Here is a 15,996-nt window from a genome sequence, read left to right on the forward strand (position 1 = left end):
AGCGAGGTGAGTGGCTCCATAAATTATATGGATATCACAATTATGATCCAGGAAGGCAAGCTGGCATACAAGCTGTACCAGAAGGCATGTGCTAGTGGTCTACTCATTGATTATACTTCGGCAGTTCCCCACCATATCAAATTGGCAGTTGCTTCGTCACAATTCCTAAGAGCTCAGAGGCTCTCATCCAATACCAGAATGCGTGCAGAAAGTGAAGCGATGGTTCATGAGCAATTAAGATTGAACAATTACCCAGAGAGAATCATTGAAGAGGCACGCACTGCCTCCATAATGCCAAAGCGTCGTCGCCATGCCAACCCATGCTGCGCATTTCTAAAGCTTCCATATAAGTCAGATAAAGTACATCAAGCAGTGAATAAAGCAATCAGAAAGTATAAAATTCCGGTAAGAGTCGTATATGAGCACACTGGTAGCCTGAGGCGCACATTGTGTCGCTCCGCCCTCGTTCCTCCCCTATGTGTCAAGGCTGCAAATCCGCTACAACCGAAAAAGAGAGGTCGCCCAAAGGGGCCGTGTATCTCGTGTATATCCGGGGGACAGGATGTATGTATGCAGAAGAACGTTGTATATCAGCTGAAGTGCAAAGAATGTCCGGAACAATATGTTGGTGAGACTGGCCGCTTTCTGGAAACTCGCCTGGAAGAACATAATGGTGAGGCAAGACGCCAGGAACTCGACAAGCCATGGGGCCAACATTTTCGCACCACTCACCCTGGATGTAAGCTTAAAGGGGAAGTATACCCTAAAATCAAATTTTCACCAGTTGTAGTCTTCTGGGTGCTGAGTCGAATGGTCTTGGTCCGAGGAAGCTGCGACGCTCCCTTCCTACTTGAATCCCAATCGAACTCGCGCACTTCCACCGAAACTGGGTGACTGCGCCCTACTAGATGGGGATTTGTATGCAAAATGTCACTAAAAGCGCCATTTCGTTCTTATAAAAGCACGGATGACCGCGATTGGCCCATATGTTGTAGTCTTTTGGACGCTGAGTCGACTGGTTTTGGTCCGAAAAGGCTGCGATGCAGCGTTCCTCCTTTATTCCCAATCGAACATGGTTGAACAAGCGGTCACGTGCTCCTGGGTGCCCAAATCACCTGGTCACCGCGCCAGCAGGCGAGAACTTTCACACCAAGGTTCAACTCGAGTTCAACTCGAGTGACAGGACTGCACCCAAAAAAGGTCAAACAGGCTAGTAAGTTGTACCCTGCAGGCACGGTGACCAGGTGACTGGCGTACGCAGGAGCACGTGACCGCTTGTTCAACCATGTTCGATTGGGAATAAAGGAGGAACGCTGCATCGCAGCCTTTTCGGACCAAAACCAGTCGACTCAGCGTCCAAAAGACTACAACATATGGGCCAATCGCGGTCATCCGTGCTTTTATAAGAACGAAATGGCGCTTTTAGTGACATTTTGCATACAAATCCCCATCTAGTAGGGCGCAGTCACCCAGTTTCGGTGGAAGTGCGCGAGTTCGATTGGGATTCAAGTAGGAAGGGAGCGTCTCAGCTTCCTCGGACCAAGACCATTCGACTCAGCACCCCGAAGACTACAACTGGTGAAAATTTGATTTTAGGGTATACTTCCCCTTTAACTATGGGCAAAGTGCATTCTCTGCAGTTGAAGTAATAGGAAGAGAGCCTGATCGAGCCCGTCGCAAACTGCGCGAGGCAATTGAGATTCGTGATGCCAAGCCCCATGTGAACATAAGCACCGGATGGGATTTGTTGTGAATTTTCTCAGCTTCCCCTGCTGCTACTTCAATATCACTGAATAATTATAATATGAGGCGGGTCACTCAAATCCATTCTATTCCTGATGCCTCGTCGCGTCCCTGGTGGTAACAGTTTGGCATGGAAGTTTAACCTCATAGTGCATTGATTCATGGGGCTCCGTGCTCCCCTCCTGTGCTAGAATTAACACCATAATTATTTGGCATGTAACCTCACTTCGTAGAGCACAACGGCGCGCTCTTCTTCTCCGTGATGTGCACAGTTGCACTTTCTCTCCCCCCCCCCCTCTGTATAGAGGTGACATAACTCGCATCATTTTATTTTTTGGCGCTACACTCTGCGTAACGCCATTCACAGAGCACAATGCGCGCTACCTTCTGCTGCTTCTCCTCCGTGATGTGCTAGTTGCGCCTTTTCTCTCTCTGTGTCATACTAGGTGACATAATTCGCATCTTTTTTTTGGCGCTACACTCTGCGTATATACTGCTCTTGTGTGGCTTCCACGGTATTCATTGTTATTACCTGACGATGGCCAAGTGCCGAAACGTTGTAAAAATAACGGAACTGGTTCGGATGTGATATGCAGCGCTATGGGAATGGGTGTGTCCACCCGAATTCTTTTCACAGATGAAGCTGCAGGAAGCCTCAGCCCTTCTTCAAACTTGGTTCTCCTCTTCCCGGAGCGAGGCAGCGTGGCGGTTTGTACAATGGTCTTGGAAGCTGCAGAGGAGCGAGTGTCAATTGGCTTTTCTTTTGCAGTGCCGGCGAGAGGGATTGATCCCCAGATTTATTTTGAATTGTGTGCGGAAGCCAGCATCAACGAGTCACAAGACCATCAGAGAACACAGGAGACATCAGTACTGCCGCCGTCTTCTCTGCGATGCCATCGAAGACAAATGCGCAGAGAAAGATTACCGCGGGAGGCGATACAAGCAGTCTAGAGAGCAACTGTGGACGTTTACACAGTCGGACTACCTATTGATCCGTTCTCTTCAACGTGCAGTGGTTACCGAAGAACGAATAAGTTCCAACGCCAGACTAAATAGGAAGATTTCTGGGCTTCGAGAGGCGGATCAACGTGTGGCGGGAACCAACAGCTCACCCCGCGGCCCAACTCCTGTTGCCGCCGTTGGTGTTGCGTCACCCGGTGGACATACGACCAATGCTGAGCCAGTCAATGAGCGGGCGTTGGTGGTGGGCGACTGTGTGTCCGACCAGACAAGGCGTCTGCTGGAACATGGACCTAGCTTTGTCCCGTCGACGGGGAGGCTCACCAAGCAAGAACGAACAGATGTTGAGACATCGGTAGAGAGGATGGCGTTCACCCTCCGGTGGCAACAGCCCCAGCCTCAGGGTGTGGACCTCAAAGAGGAGGACCCACCGCCAGAGATCAGACAGGACAAGAAATTGTGGAAGCTGATGAAGCGTGGCTTTAAGCAGCCCCCACAGATGGACGACAAAGACGAAAGGAACATGGCCAACTTCCGCGACGAGGTGTTACGAGCTTACGACAGACACACACCCTCTAAGCCCAATCTGACGCAGGAGGAGCGGGTGGAGCTGAAGCGACTTCGCACAGACCAAGAAACCATCATCAAACCATCGGATAAAAGTAAAAAACTCGTTGCTATGAGACAGGAGCTGTATTTGCAGAAAGCAGAAGACATATTATCGAACATGACCATGTATGAGAAAGTAGATTTGACCATAGAGTCCTACGAGACCAAGACACGAGAAGTAATACTGTCAGAGTGCAAGAACATGGATTCAAAACTCCTAAAGTCAATCCTACCAAACTTACCATTGCGACCCGTGGTAGCAGCGTGCGACAGCCCAACCACTGGAGTATCTATTGTATTGGAGCGCATCCTACAGCAGCTGATTCAATTTGTCCCGGCCCACCTGGCTAACACGACGGAAGCAATAACCCACATCTGTGACGCATGTCCGGGATTGAACGCCCCCGATGGCACCATTGTTATGTCCATGGATGTGGTCGGGTTATATCCGAGCATACCTATTCGGGAGGGCGTTCAGGCAGTGGTGGATATGCTGCAGCAGTATTCCCAGCGGATCGACATGTTTGGGCTGAGTGTGAGCGGGGTACGGAATCTGCTGCTGTTTGTTCTCAGCCACAACTATTTCAGATTCGGCCATCAGATCTATCACCAAGTTGACGGGGTGGCAATGGGTAACAATCTTGCACCCCCATTTGCGATTCTATTCATGCATACGGTTGAGGCCAGGCTTCTGCAGGATTCTCCGTTAGTACCGCTCCTCTACAAACGCTACATCGACGATATCCTGCTGCTATGGACCCACGGCAGAGAGAGCTTGATGCGGTTTGTGCAGCATTTCAACTCTGCACACCCAAGTATCAACTTCACATATGAGCTCAGCGAGGTGAGTGGCTCCATAAATTATATGGATATCACAATTATGATCCAGGAAGGTAAGCTGGCATACAAGCTGTACCAGAAGGCATGTGCTAGTGGTCTACTCATTGATTATACTTCGGCAGTTCCCCACCATATCAAATTGGCAGTTGCTTCGTCACAATTCCTAAGAGCTCAGAGGCTCTCGTCCAATACCAGAATGCGTGCAGAAAGTGAAGCGATGGTTCATGAGCAATTAAGATTGAACAATTACCCAGAGAGAATCATTGAAGAGGCACGCACTGCCTCCATAATGCCAAAGCGTCGTCGCCATGCCAACCCATGCTGCGCATTTCTAAAGCTTCCATATAAGTCAGATAAAGTACATCAAGCAGTGAATAAAGCAATCAGAAAGTATAAAATTCCGGTAAGAGTCGTATATGAGCACACTGGTAGCCTGAGGCGCACATTGTGTCGCTCCGCCCTCGTTCCTCCCCTATGTGTCAAGGCTGCAAATCCGCTACAACCGAAAAAGAGAGGTCGCCCAAAGGGGCCGTGTATCTCGTGTATATCCGGGGGACAGGATGTATGTATGCAGAAGAACGTTGTATATCAGCTGAAGTGCAAAGAATGTCCGGAACAATATGTTGGTGAGACTGGCCGCTTTCTGGAAACTCGCCTGGAAGAACATAATGGTGAGGCAAGACGCCAGGAACTCGACAAGCCATGGGGCCAACATTTTCGCACCACTCACCCTGGATGTAAGCTTAACTATGGGCAAAGTGCATTCTCTGCAGTTGAAGTAATAGGAAGAGAGCCTGATCGAGCCCGTCGCAAACTGCGCGAGGCAATTGAGATTCGTGATGCCAAGCCCCATGTGAACATAAGCACCGGATGGGATTTGTTGTGAATTTTCTCAGCTTCCCCTGCTGCTACTTCAATATCACTGAATAATTATAATATGAGGCGGGTCACTCAAATCCATTCTATTCCTGATGCCTCGTCGCGTCCCTGGTGGTAACAGTTTGGCATGGAAGTTTAACCTCATAGTGCATTGACTCATGGGGCTCCGTGCTCCCCTCCTGTGCTTGAATTAACACCATAATTATTTGGCATGTAACCTCACTTCGTAGAGCACAACGGCGCGCTCTTCTTCTCCGTGATGTGCACAGTTGCACCTTCTCTCTCTCCCCCCCCCCTCTGTATAGAGGTGACATAACTCGCATCATTTTATTTTTTGGCGCTACACTCTGCGTAACGCCATTCACAGAGCACAATGCGCGCTACCTTCTGCTGCTTCTCCTCCGTGATGTGCTAGTTGCGCCTTTTCTCTCTCTGTGTCATACTAGGTGACATAATTCGCATCTTTTTTTTGGCGCTACACTCTGCGTATATGTAGGACTCAGTATAGAGTCCATGCACTATATGATGTCCAGCACCCTATATAGAGTCCATTGGTCCAAAATCCACTATACAGAGTCCAGGAGTCCACTCAGTTTTGATCAGCTTCATCCTGCCGCGCAATCCCCTATAAGGAGTACACTTTTTCTACAAGTCCCCTATTCACAGTCCAGGAGTCCAGTTTATCCAGTCACGCCGTCCTGTGTGTTGTGCCCGAAAGAGAACACATTTTCAGTTTTGCTTGCCTCGTGGCAGCGCATTCCTTTCTTCACTTCAGCCATGGCTGCCAATTCTGCTGTGCAGTTGCTGACAGTAATCTGTCTCGAGCTAACCAAGGAGGATAAGGAGACGTTCAAAATCAAATCTGGAAAGCGTCTTGTGGTTCTCTGAAGACGTTTCATCAGTGCGCGGGATGAAAGCAGAAATTGCAGAACGAGAAAAGTTCAGCACAGTTTAAATCTGACGAGTCAGGTACACTGACGGTCTCTTTCGTTCGACGCCACAAGGATCCCCTGTTTGGCTGGCCATTGCTGCCAGTAAGACGTTTGAACGGTTTCATCAGAGCGAGGGATGAAAGCAGAAAGCGGAGAAAGAGAAAAGTTCAGCACAGTTGCAATCTGACGAGTCAGATACACTGACACTCTCTTTCGTTCGACGCCACAAGGATACCCCTGTTTGACTGGACAAGAGCTGCCTGTACAACCGTGTCAAAAGGCTGTCCAACTACATGGCAGGACGATGACTGAGGTAAGGAAGCTTTTACTCGTTTCGATTGGTCTGCTGTTCTGTCGTTATGCTTGGATTTTTTTTTCCATTTTCAAGGAGCGTATCGCGTTTGTTTGATGTTGCTTGAATGAATGCCCTAAAAGTAATCAACCACTTCGTAATAGTCCTCAAGGACTGCAAGGACTTTGCATCAATCGTATATGATCGTCTATTATTATTATTATTATTTTGCTTGTTCGCGTTGGCATCAACCTGCATAAAGCAGGTATATAGCCTTCGCTTAAGCTGCCATAAAAAAAAAAAAAAAGAAAGCTCATCCTAAGCGAGAGGGCTAGAGGGAAATATAACGATAACGAGATACAGAATACAAAGAAATCCAATGAGTTCAACGTACAATTCAAAACAAGAAAGAAAGGGAAGAAAAACAGAGCCGAATCTACCGATTGATCCATCAATCGACAAAGGGGACTAATCCGTTAGTGTTGCAAAGTAGAAGCTGATTATAGTTGCAGATCTCCAGGCCAGGGCCAGCATATTGCCGATTCTGGATAGGTCTCCGCAGCATTTGATGTGGTAATTATCATAATGTTTGATAAAATTGTTAGAGTATCTAGTATCTAGAGTACCGAGTCTCTAGTATCTAGAGTATCTAGTGTAATTGTATCCGTTATTATTGTTAAGGGTATCTAGTGTAATTGTATCCGTTATTATTGTTAAGGGTATCTAGTGTAATTGTATAACTTCAGCCATTACACACAGCACACATTAGATCCTTCCACTTTCGACGATCCTGGGCGAGCTGCCTCAGTGCAACTAGATCCTCGTGTGATGTGAGGGAGTTTGTGGATCTGGAATTTTTCAGGTCGTTGTTGATGGATCGCGGGAGTGTTGTTCTCGGGCGGCCTCGGAACCCTGAGCTTCCTGGCTGAAAGTATGCCGACATAGCCTGCTGGACCGGGGATGAGGTGTCTAGTCGAAGCATGTGGCCAAACATTCTCCACCTAGCAGACTGGATGATTCTGCTGAGTGGCTTGGAGCCAGTGCGCTTCGTCTAGCTATCATCAATTATTATTTTATTTCATGAGAAATGTATTCAAGTTTATCCCTGTGATAATTATGTGAACTCCACGACACTCTTCCTGTAGTATGATGTCAAATACAATGGGATCCACAAACGCAGTGCCAGTGTACTAGTAGTAGTAGGACTAGGAGGATTGCTTGTATGCCAATGACAAGAAAAAGCTTCTCAAGCTAATACTCGTATTCCCTGAAGTAACCGTTTTGATGTCACGAACATGACATAGTGTCAGTGAAACTGCCTCGTGACAACAAATCATTGCATTTCCATCTTGGGGAAGACTGACTGACAGCAACGCTGTACAGATTGTTCAAATCATCTCATTTCAATTTAGTTGCAGTGAAGTGAAACACTGTGTACACTACATGTATGTTGGTGTGTCTGTGCGTCTTAAGTGTGCACACACGATCTTATTCCTCGTATTACTAATAGATTATTGTCCCCACCATCACCTGTTCACAGGTCTTTGAGTGGATTGATTTTCATTGAGCATCACATTCGTTGAGAACTTGGTAGTTGTGTGCTCCCATGCATCATTACGGTAATAAGCGTATCCTTGTGCTATCTATTTGTTGCAGGTGTGCTGATCTTCAGAAGCTTGCGGAACTGAGTGCTGCTGAACATTTACATGGCCATGAGCAATGGTGAAGCTTGCTATTGCACTCTCAGCATGTGCTAGTATTATGCTGACTACTGCACTATGTTACTCTCTTACACTACTACGTGTATGTAAACGTGCGTGTACCGTCCCCGTACGCATTCGTTTCGTATAATTATTTGTTATCCCTCTTGACTTTACATGTAAATGGGTGGACGTTTGCATGGCTGTTGGAGTTGCGTGTGTATTGTGCCTCTACTCTTTTCTTGGTGTTTTCTTGGCGTTGTATAAGTTTGTGTGTGTGTGTGTGTGTGTGTGTGTGTGTGTGTGCGCGCGTGCGCGCACAATAATTTGAAAACAAATAATTAATCCTGGGCTCTCCATTATTCTCTTTCGATTCTTGGTTTTTTTTCTAGGTATTTTCTTGGCGTTGTGTGGGTGTGTGCATATGTGTGTGCGTGCACAATAATTTGGCAACACTACATGATTGAGATATCGTAATTTGCAGCGTCTGCGAAGAGACCACTTGATTTGAGGATGGTGTTTGTAGGGTTTTTCATGTAATGAAGTGGCTGCAGTGGCGCCTCAATACATATTTTTTATCTTGAGAAGTGAATGATGTAAAGGATTAAAGGGAGAGGCCGTTTTCTGGTTAATATTCACTGCTTACAGCAGATCCTATGTCTATTTTCGAACTCGATAGGGGATGCCTAATTGGCTGGACTTTAATTGGCTGGGGGTGTTGTCCACATAAAGACTCTTTATAGTTGATTTCAAAGTTTGGACTCCGTACAGTTGATTTTGGACCAATGGACTCTATATAGGGTGAAGCCAATTGGCTGGACTCTATACAGGGAGTGATGTCCATCGAAACTTTGAGCTCACAGTTGATTCCAAGTTTGGACTCTGTACAGTGGATTTTGGACCAATGGACTCTATATAGGGGTTGGACATCATATAGGGGCTGGACGCTCTACTGAGTCCAACATATATACTGCTCTTGTGTGGCTTCCACGGTATTCATTGTTATTACCTGACGATGGCCAAGTGCCGAAACGTTGTAAAAATAACGGAACTGGTTCGGATGTGATATGCAGCGCTATGGGAATGGGTGTGTCCACCCGAATTCTTTTCACAGATGAAGCTGCAGGAAGCCTCAGCCCTTCTTCAAAAATGTAGTAGTAGTCAGTAGAAATCTACCAAGGAAGAGTCGCGTAGATCTACCCCCGGGATCCCCACGGATGCGATATGCGCATGCGCCAGCCGCCAGGACAGTAGTCAGTAGTACGTCACCTGGTCACGGGGTGTACACGTACGTGTAGAGTACTGTACTCGTACTGACAGCTAGTACTGCCGACAACATCATGTAGATCTACATGACTGTAGAGGGGACGGTTTCAAATAGGACACCGGTTGCAAACCGGAACGGACTCAATATTCACTTTCTCTCTTGGTATTTTGATTAGAAAACATATGTCACAGTGAGACTACGATGTGTTATACTCCGAGCCAAAATTTCACGGCTCTGCGATGACCAGAAGCGCCATATCAAGCAGGTGAGTTTTTGACGTGCGACTTGAGTTTTACGACTTTCGAAAAATCAACTTCTTGTCGCAGGTAAACAGCGGCTCGCCTCTCGACAATAAAGCACCGCATACCAATCAAAACTAATGGAAGCACACACAAGGCTTATTGTTACTCTGTACTGGCCGTCGTGGAGCGATAGCAATTACCTAATTTCAGACCCAGAGTAAATTTGACGGGCACTCTAAAACGTGTCCGGTTTGGAGCCACCTCTGATTTGAACTTTTTTGAAGCGAAAAATTGGGCAACTTGGAGGCAATGGGTCAACACAAAGGAGTGGCTCAGTTCGATTGACTCTGGCCCCAGAGCAAACTTCAACATGCCAGTTTCCTTCCACAAACATATTTCGAGTGAAAAATCAACGCTGATGATCGGTTTGGGTACAAATTTGGCTGTCAAAACGTCCCGGTATCGAGCCGTCTCCTCTACTGAGGTAGATCTACACTACAGCCACAGTCAGTACAGGTCGTGCATCGTGTACTACTACTGCCATGCCAGTACTGGTAGTGCTATTAGTATGGTACCGGTACATGGATCACGCGAACGTGGATTATTAATTTTGCAGTTTTCAGAATTTAAAATAATTATTCAGGATCTAGACCAGAACTAAGCTTACTTGACAGAAGGCAGAAAGAAGGTGTGTGGAGTGAGTATGAGCCTAGCCGTGGCGTGTGCGTTCACATGGTTCATGTTCTCATGATCTCTTCTATGAAACTACCGGTATTTTGTTAGGCAAAATCATGATTACCGGACTTACCTAGGCTGTCACTATCCGCGGAGCTGGACTCCTGGAGCTGTAGTCTTATCCAGCTGCACGAATACTACAGGAATACCTGCAGCTGTGAACAGCAGCAGTTCTGTAGCGATCCATTCTCCTATTCCGTTTCATACGCGGAATTCTTCCTTCCTGGAATTGGAGCTCCGCACCACCATCATTTGTTGGCTCATAGAATGCTGTTGGACTGTGATCGATAGGCTTAGGTCGTAAAACTCGACCTCGCTGCAGCACAGCACCGGTCGGCGCTAGCGCGGTAGTTTCATATTATTGATCATTACGCCTCCTGAATAGGGCAACCTCGAACAATCTGTGTATGGCTTGCTGAATTGGGCAATGGCTGACCAAGATGGTTGCGCGGATGGTGGCCAAAGCCTGCAAGCCATGCTTCAAGGTGCTAAGCTGAAAAAGGTCAGTTGCATATGGCCACACTACGCACATGCGGGCACACATGTACACGACGATGTGTGCGAGCACGTGATACACACACACTCTCACCACACACACACACAAACACACACACACACACACACACACACACACACACACACACAAACACACACCTCAGACCTCAGACCTGCCCATCGCGGAAGCGATGATAGCGAACAGCTATGTTAGACATAGCAACTTGTGCTGGGATTACACCATTCAACAGCTTGCAAGGCTGATGAATTACACACACACACACACACACACACACACACACACACACACACACACACACACACACACACCTCAGACCTCAGACATGCCCATCGCGGGAGCGATGATAGCGAACAGCTATGTTAGACATAGCAACTTGTGCTGGGATTACACCATTCAACAGCTTGCAAGGCTGATGAATTGACCACACACACACACACACACACACACACACACACACACACACACACACACACACACACACACACACACACACACACACACACACACACACACACACACACACACACACACACACACACACACACACACACACACTCACACACACAAACACTCACACACACACAAACACACACACACACACACACATAAACACACATAAACACACACAAACACACACACAAACACATAAACACACACAAACACACACACACAAACACACACACACAAACACATAAACAGCGTACATGTACCTTGACCTTGACAACCTTGATAAAATGCGAGCTTCAGCCTGGTCAGAGAGAATGTTGCAGCAGCCACTTAGGGTGATGGTAAGCTGTGGAACGTGTGCACTCCTCTAGCTCTATACCTAGCCAACAAAACAATGACAAAGGTCGGGCTGCATAATGATCGTATTTTCTCAAGGTCAATGCTGCAGCTTGTGTTTGCATTCTGGGTGATCCGTGACACTGTATGATGCCTAGGCAACCCATACTGGGAAAATTGCTGCACTTACGGGCAGTTGGCAACACTGATCAAGTTGTCGGTTATTCAGCCCCCCCCCCCCCCTCACCGATCTGGATATTTGTTAGCGAGGTCTGACTGCATAGGTAGTTGTTGCGCAATTCATTTCCCAGTAACACGAGTACATACCCTCCCCCGCCCCCTTCCAAGAGTGTGCAACTCCACTATTGGTGCTGTCCCGGCAGAAGAACTTCAAGTTGACGTCATTTTCATGATGCAATGCACGTTTATCAGACGTATCTTGGACCTATGGTGGACAAATCCCCATTTGATTATGTACTTGTACAAACGAGTGCGAGTGAAAACACGTGCGATGCGTTTAAACCAAGTAAAAACGTCGTGACTCACTCGTGCGGGGAGCATTGCATCATAAAAATGGCGTCAACTTGAAATTCTGCCTGAACAGCAGGGTATGTTTGAGTTGCACACTCTCGGGGTTTGTGTCCATGAGCTCTTGCCGGTACAATCGTGTTGATCTACATGTGGCGCAATCAATGCTGCTTGATGAAATGCGGCTGCTCGAATCAAGCCAGCACCCTGCACCGGTGCACAGCCCAGCGTCCGCAGGTCTAGCTCTGGGGACCTCACAGCACCGTGGCGCGTACTTGAATTACACAATCCTTCGAAGTGGTTCCTACCTGTAAACAGTTCTGCCTCGTGAAGTCCGACCGCGTGAGTCAAGTACGCGCTGGGCATTGTGCAGCACTAGACCTGCCAACCAACGATGGGATGCAGTATGGTGCAGTGCAAACCGTGATCACCTGACTCACTCAATCGGATTCCAATGAGCGGCAGTGTAGTTCTGCATGCTGGGCGCTAGTATCAGCTTACACGAGAAATTTGTTTTGAGGGGAAATTGGCCTGATTAGGCCATGGTAAAAATTATCTTTAATTCTCAAGTACGGGCGCACCGATTTTTGGCGACGCACCGATGATTTCTTTAATTTCTATGCATGCATACCGTATTTCCACAAATAGTAGGCCGGTCTACTATTTTTTCAACCTCGTCCTAACCCGGCCTTATAATCGAGGACGGTCTTGTATTCGAGGACGGCCTTTTATTCTTTCAACCCAGTTTGACCCCCGGTCTTCTATTTCTCGCCACACAGTTTTACCCCCGTACTGATGATTTTCTTCTACACAGTTTGAGCACGGTCTTCTATTTTTTCCCACAGTTTGAGCACGGTCTTCTATTTTTAACACAAGAACAAAGACTCATTTAGTAGGCCCGGTCTTCTAATCGGAGACGGTCTTTTATTTTTTCAATCGCCCCCTGCCCCGGCCTTGTATACGAGGAAGGCGTTGTATACGAGGACGGCCTTTTATTTGCGGAAATACGGTATGCATACATGAAAACGGTCAATGCGAAAGGCATGAATCAGGGAGTAGTAAAATACCGGTATTTTTCTACTCCCTGGCCTGAATAATAAAATAATTATAATATTAAACCTGTGATGTACATACATGTGACCCTATCTTTGAAAATAAAAAAAATTTAAAGAGTCGGCGTGGAGAAAGCAATTTTATTAGTGCAATTAGGAGTATAATCGATGCAGACATGGCCAAACAACAACGAGTTCATGGAATTTTTAAGGATTTTTATGTTATTCAAAATCGATTTTCGTGTTCCGCTCATCAGTGAATAGTATCGGAACTGAGGGTACTGTGTACAACAATAGAACATTTTATAACAGCATAATTAATTAAAAGTGTGAACAACAAAGGAAGTGCTACAGCATTACATAATAGGTGTCAAACATAGTGCTAACGTATATAACTGAGTGCAGCCACAAAGCAAGAGGTGATACAGTGCAACATGACACAACATTTACATCTGATAACCAGCTACGAGAACAACTTTAGCGCGACTACATGCTTCTTTTGTTTACAAAGAACAGGATTATGCACACGAATACATACAGCTTCCAGAACCTTCAGCTGCTTAACATAACTTGCACGGCACAAAACAGAAAAGTGAGAATCATCGTACACACCAAGACAATCTGGACGTGATAACAAGTGACAAAATACAGCTGACTTTTTGCTCACGTCGCTCTCTTCCGTCTCATCCCGCTCCTTTCCTTCGACCTCCTCCGCCTTATCCTCGTCCTCCGTCTCATCTTCATCATCATCGTCCTCATCACCACCATCATCATCACCAGTCACTTCCTCATCATCCGTTTGATGCTCAGTCTCACTGCACTCCTTATCAGCCTCCAACATGGCTCCATCATCTCCACCAGCATCACAAGTCGTCTGACCGCTGCTCCGCGTCACCGTTGCTGGGTTCTCTGCTACTGCACACCCATTTCCACTGTCCATTTTGCGTGGGCCAAGTCCATTCCGTGCATAAATTTCAAGTGAATAGTTTGCTGTGCTTCTTCTGGGTCTATGGGTGAGGATATTGGTTTCATTTTGGTTTGTCGATGATCTCCCTCTCTGTCCAGACACAGTCGGCACCGTGGATCCCAGCACCGGGGGGACTACCGTCTCGGTAGTCACCAAAGGTAAAGGGGGTGGCTCAGGCGGAGGCAAGGGCAACTGCCGAGGTGAAGGTTCAGTGTCTCTCGGTGGCCCCTCCTCCATTCCAGGACGATGATGTTGTGCTAGAGTAGGCTCCGCTGCCGTTTGCAGTGGGTCGAGAAGTGGTGGCCAGGTCAATGATGGCAAACCCACCCCAGCCCCAGCCACCCACGGCACCCCAGGTGGTGGGGCCGGTGGTGGCACGGGAACAGGCGGCGCTGTCGGCACAGCGTGTTTGTCTACTGAGCTAACCGGGTTCTTACACGGCCTACCACGCTTTGGCCTCTTTGCTCTGGCTGCTGGTGGTAATAAGTGCAACGGCACATGTTGTCTGATACGTGCGTTCAGGTGTTGAAGAGTCCTACCAACGTACCGGGCAGCGTGTCATGTTGCACTGTATCACCTCTTGCTTTGTGGCTGCACTCAGTTATATACGTTAGCACTATGTTTGACACCTATTATGTAATGCTGTAGCACTTCCTTTGTTGTTCACACTTTTAATTAATTATGCTGTTATAAAATGTTCTATTGTTGTACACAGTACCCTCAGTTCCGATACTATTCACTGATGAGCGGAACACGAAAATCGATTTTGAATAACATAAAAATCCTTAAAAATTCCATGAACTCGTTGTTGTTTGGCCATGTCTGCATCGATTATACTCCTAATTGCACTAATAAAAAAAATTGTGGGAAATAAAATAAAAAATCGCTCGCTCACCCGATTTTCACAGGCTCGTGACCTGAGAATCAACTTTATTTTTTACCATGGCCTTACCTGATTATTTTATATTGCAGCCCAGGGACCGCATTGAGAACTATTTTTTTGGCTGCAGTGGGAGTCTGCACACCCTGAAACAGATTATCTAATTGTCTGGGATACCATGAACCAGTCAGTCGACCTACACCCCTGGCATGCTTATGTACTACACATAGTGTTCGCCGGGACATTCATGTTCTTATGTTGTTTTAAAAGACAGACCATGTCTGATCTGCATGCATCAAGCCACTTGCTATCCTAATCCGGACCATTGCACACACCATCATGCACATAATTATGCCTACAGCCTATGTATGTGCAGAGAGGCTATTTTGCGCAGTATCTGAATTTGTACCCGGATGTTCTGTCCCTTTTAGACAACAACTGTTGTTCGTCGAGTTGATGGCAGCACCTTCACGGAGCAGAGGGACGAGCAGTGTGCGCCGGCAGTATTATCTCCACCAGTGCCATCTGGTGTGCTGTCCGCTGCTGAAGGAGGCCCGCCACCACCACCACCACCTGCCCCTCCGCCAGCCATGGTGCCATCTGTTGCTCGAGGCAGTCCAGCACCTCCTCCACCTCCTGCCCAGCCCACAATACAAGCTGGTATGAAAGGTGGGCCACCACCACCCCCACCACCACCACCATCAGCAGCAGCGGCAGCCAGCACTACAGGCAATTGGCGACAGAGGAGCAAGGGAGCAGCTGAGTAAGGCTGGATTTCCACTACTGAATCAATTCATGTACATTCCTGTAGTATTTCCTGGAAGTATGGAATAGAGGCATTATTTCAGCATTATTTATTGCAGGAATTGTGTGTTGCTTCCTACATTGGAGCTTGCACTTTTCCTGCAAAGTTCACTTGACACTAGTGCACTAGCAATCATTTATTTCAGGAATTGTGTGTTGCTGCTTCCTACATTGGGCCTGCGCTTTCCCTGCAAAGTTCGCTTGACACTCGACTGAGTGATTACTGCCATCAGGAGCACATAAGAAGTCCATGGAACTGTCAACTT

At 47.2% G+C, this 15,996-nt stretch overlaps 2 protein-coding genes across 4 annotated transcripts in view; both read left to right on the plus strand.

The window, feature by feature from the left end:
* The first annotated feature begins 3,067 nt into the window (after positions 1 to 3,067).
* Positions 3,068 to 7,803, plus strand: LOC135812735 (uncharacterized). The gene is made up of 2 exons (XM_065326011.1): positions 3,068 to 4,205; positions 7,766 to 7,803. Exons 1-2 carry the CDS (start codon positions 3,068 to 3,070, stop codon positions 7,801 to 7,803), a joined length of 1,176 nt encoding a protein of 391 aa, XP_065182083.1.
* Positions 7,804 to 10,146: 2,343 nt separating this feature from the next.
* Positions 10,147 to 15,996, plus strand: part of LOC135813598 (uncharacterized) — a 30,118-nt gene continuing 24,268 nt past the window's right edge. For all 3 annotated transcript variants that reach the window (XR_010553038.1, XM_065326683.1, XM_065326689.1), the window contains exons 1-2: positions 10,147 to 10,701; positions 15,358 to 15,689. Coding sequence is in view for 2 of the 3 variants with exons in the window: in XM_065326683.1 (XP_065182755.1) it covers positions 10,627 to 10,701; positions 15,358 to 15,689 (407 nt within the window). In the remaining variant the exon portion in view is untranslated. The remainder of the gene's footprint in view (positions 10,702 to 15,357; positions 15,690 to 15,996) is intronic.

The sequence above is a fragment of the Sycon ciliatum genome, chromosome 1 (assembly GCF_964019385.1).
Source record: "Sycon ciliatum chromosome 1, ocSycCili1.1, whole genome shotgun sequence".
NCBI classification, from domain to species: Eukaryota; Metazoa; Porifera; class Calcarea; order Leucosolenida; family Sycettidae; genus Sycon; species Sycon ciliatum.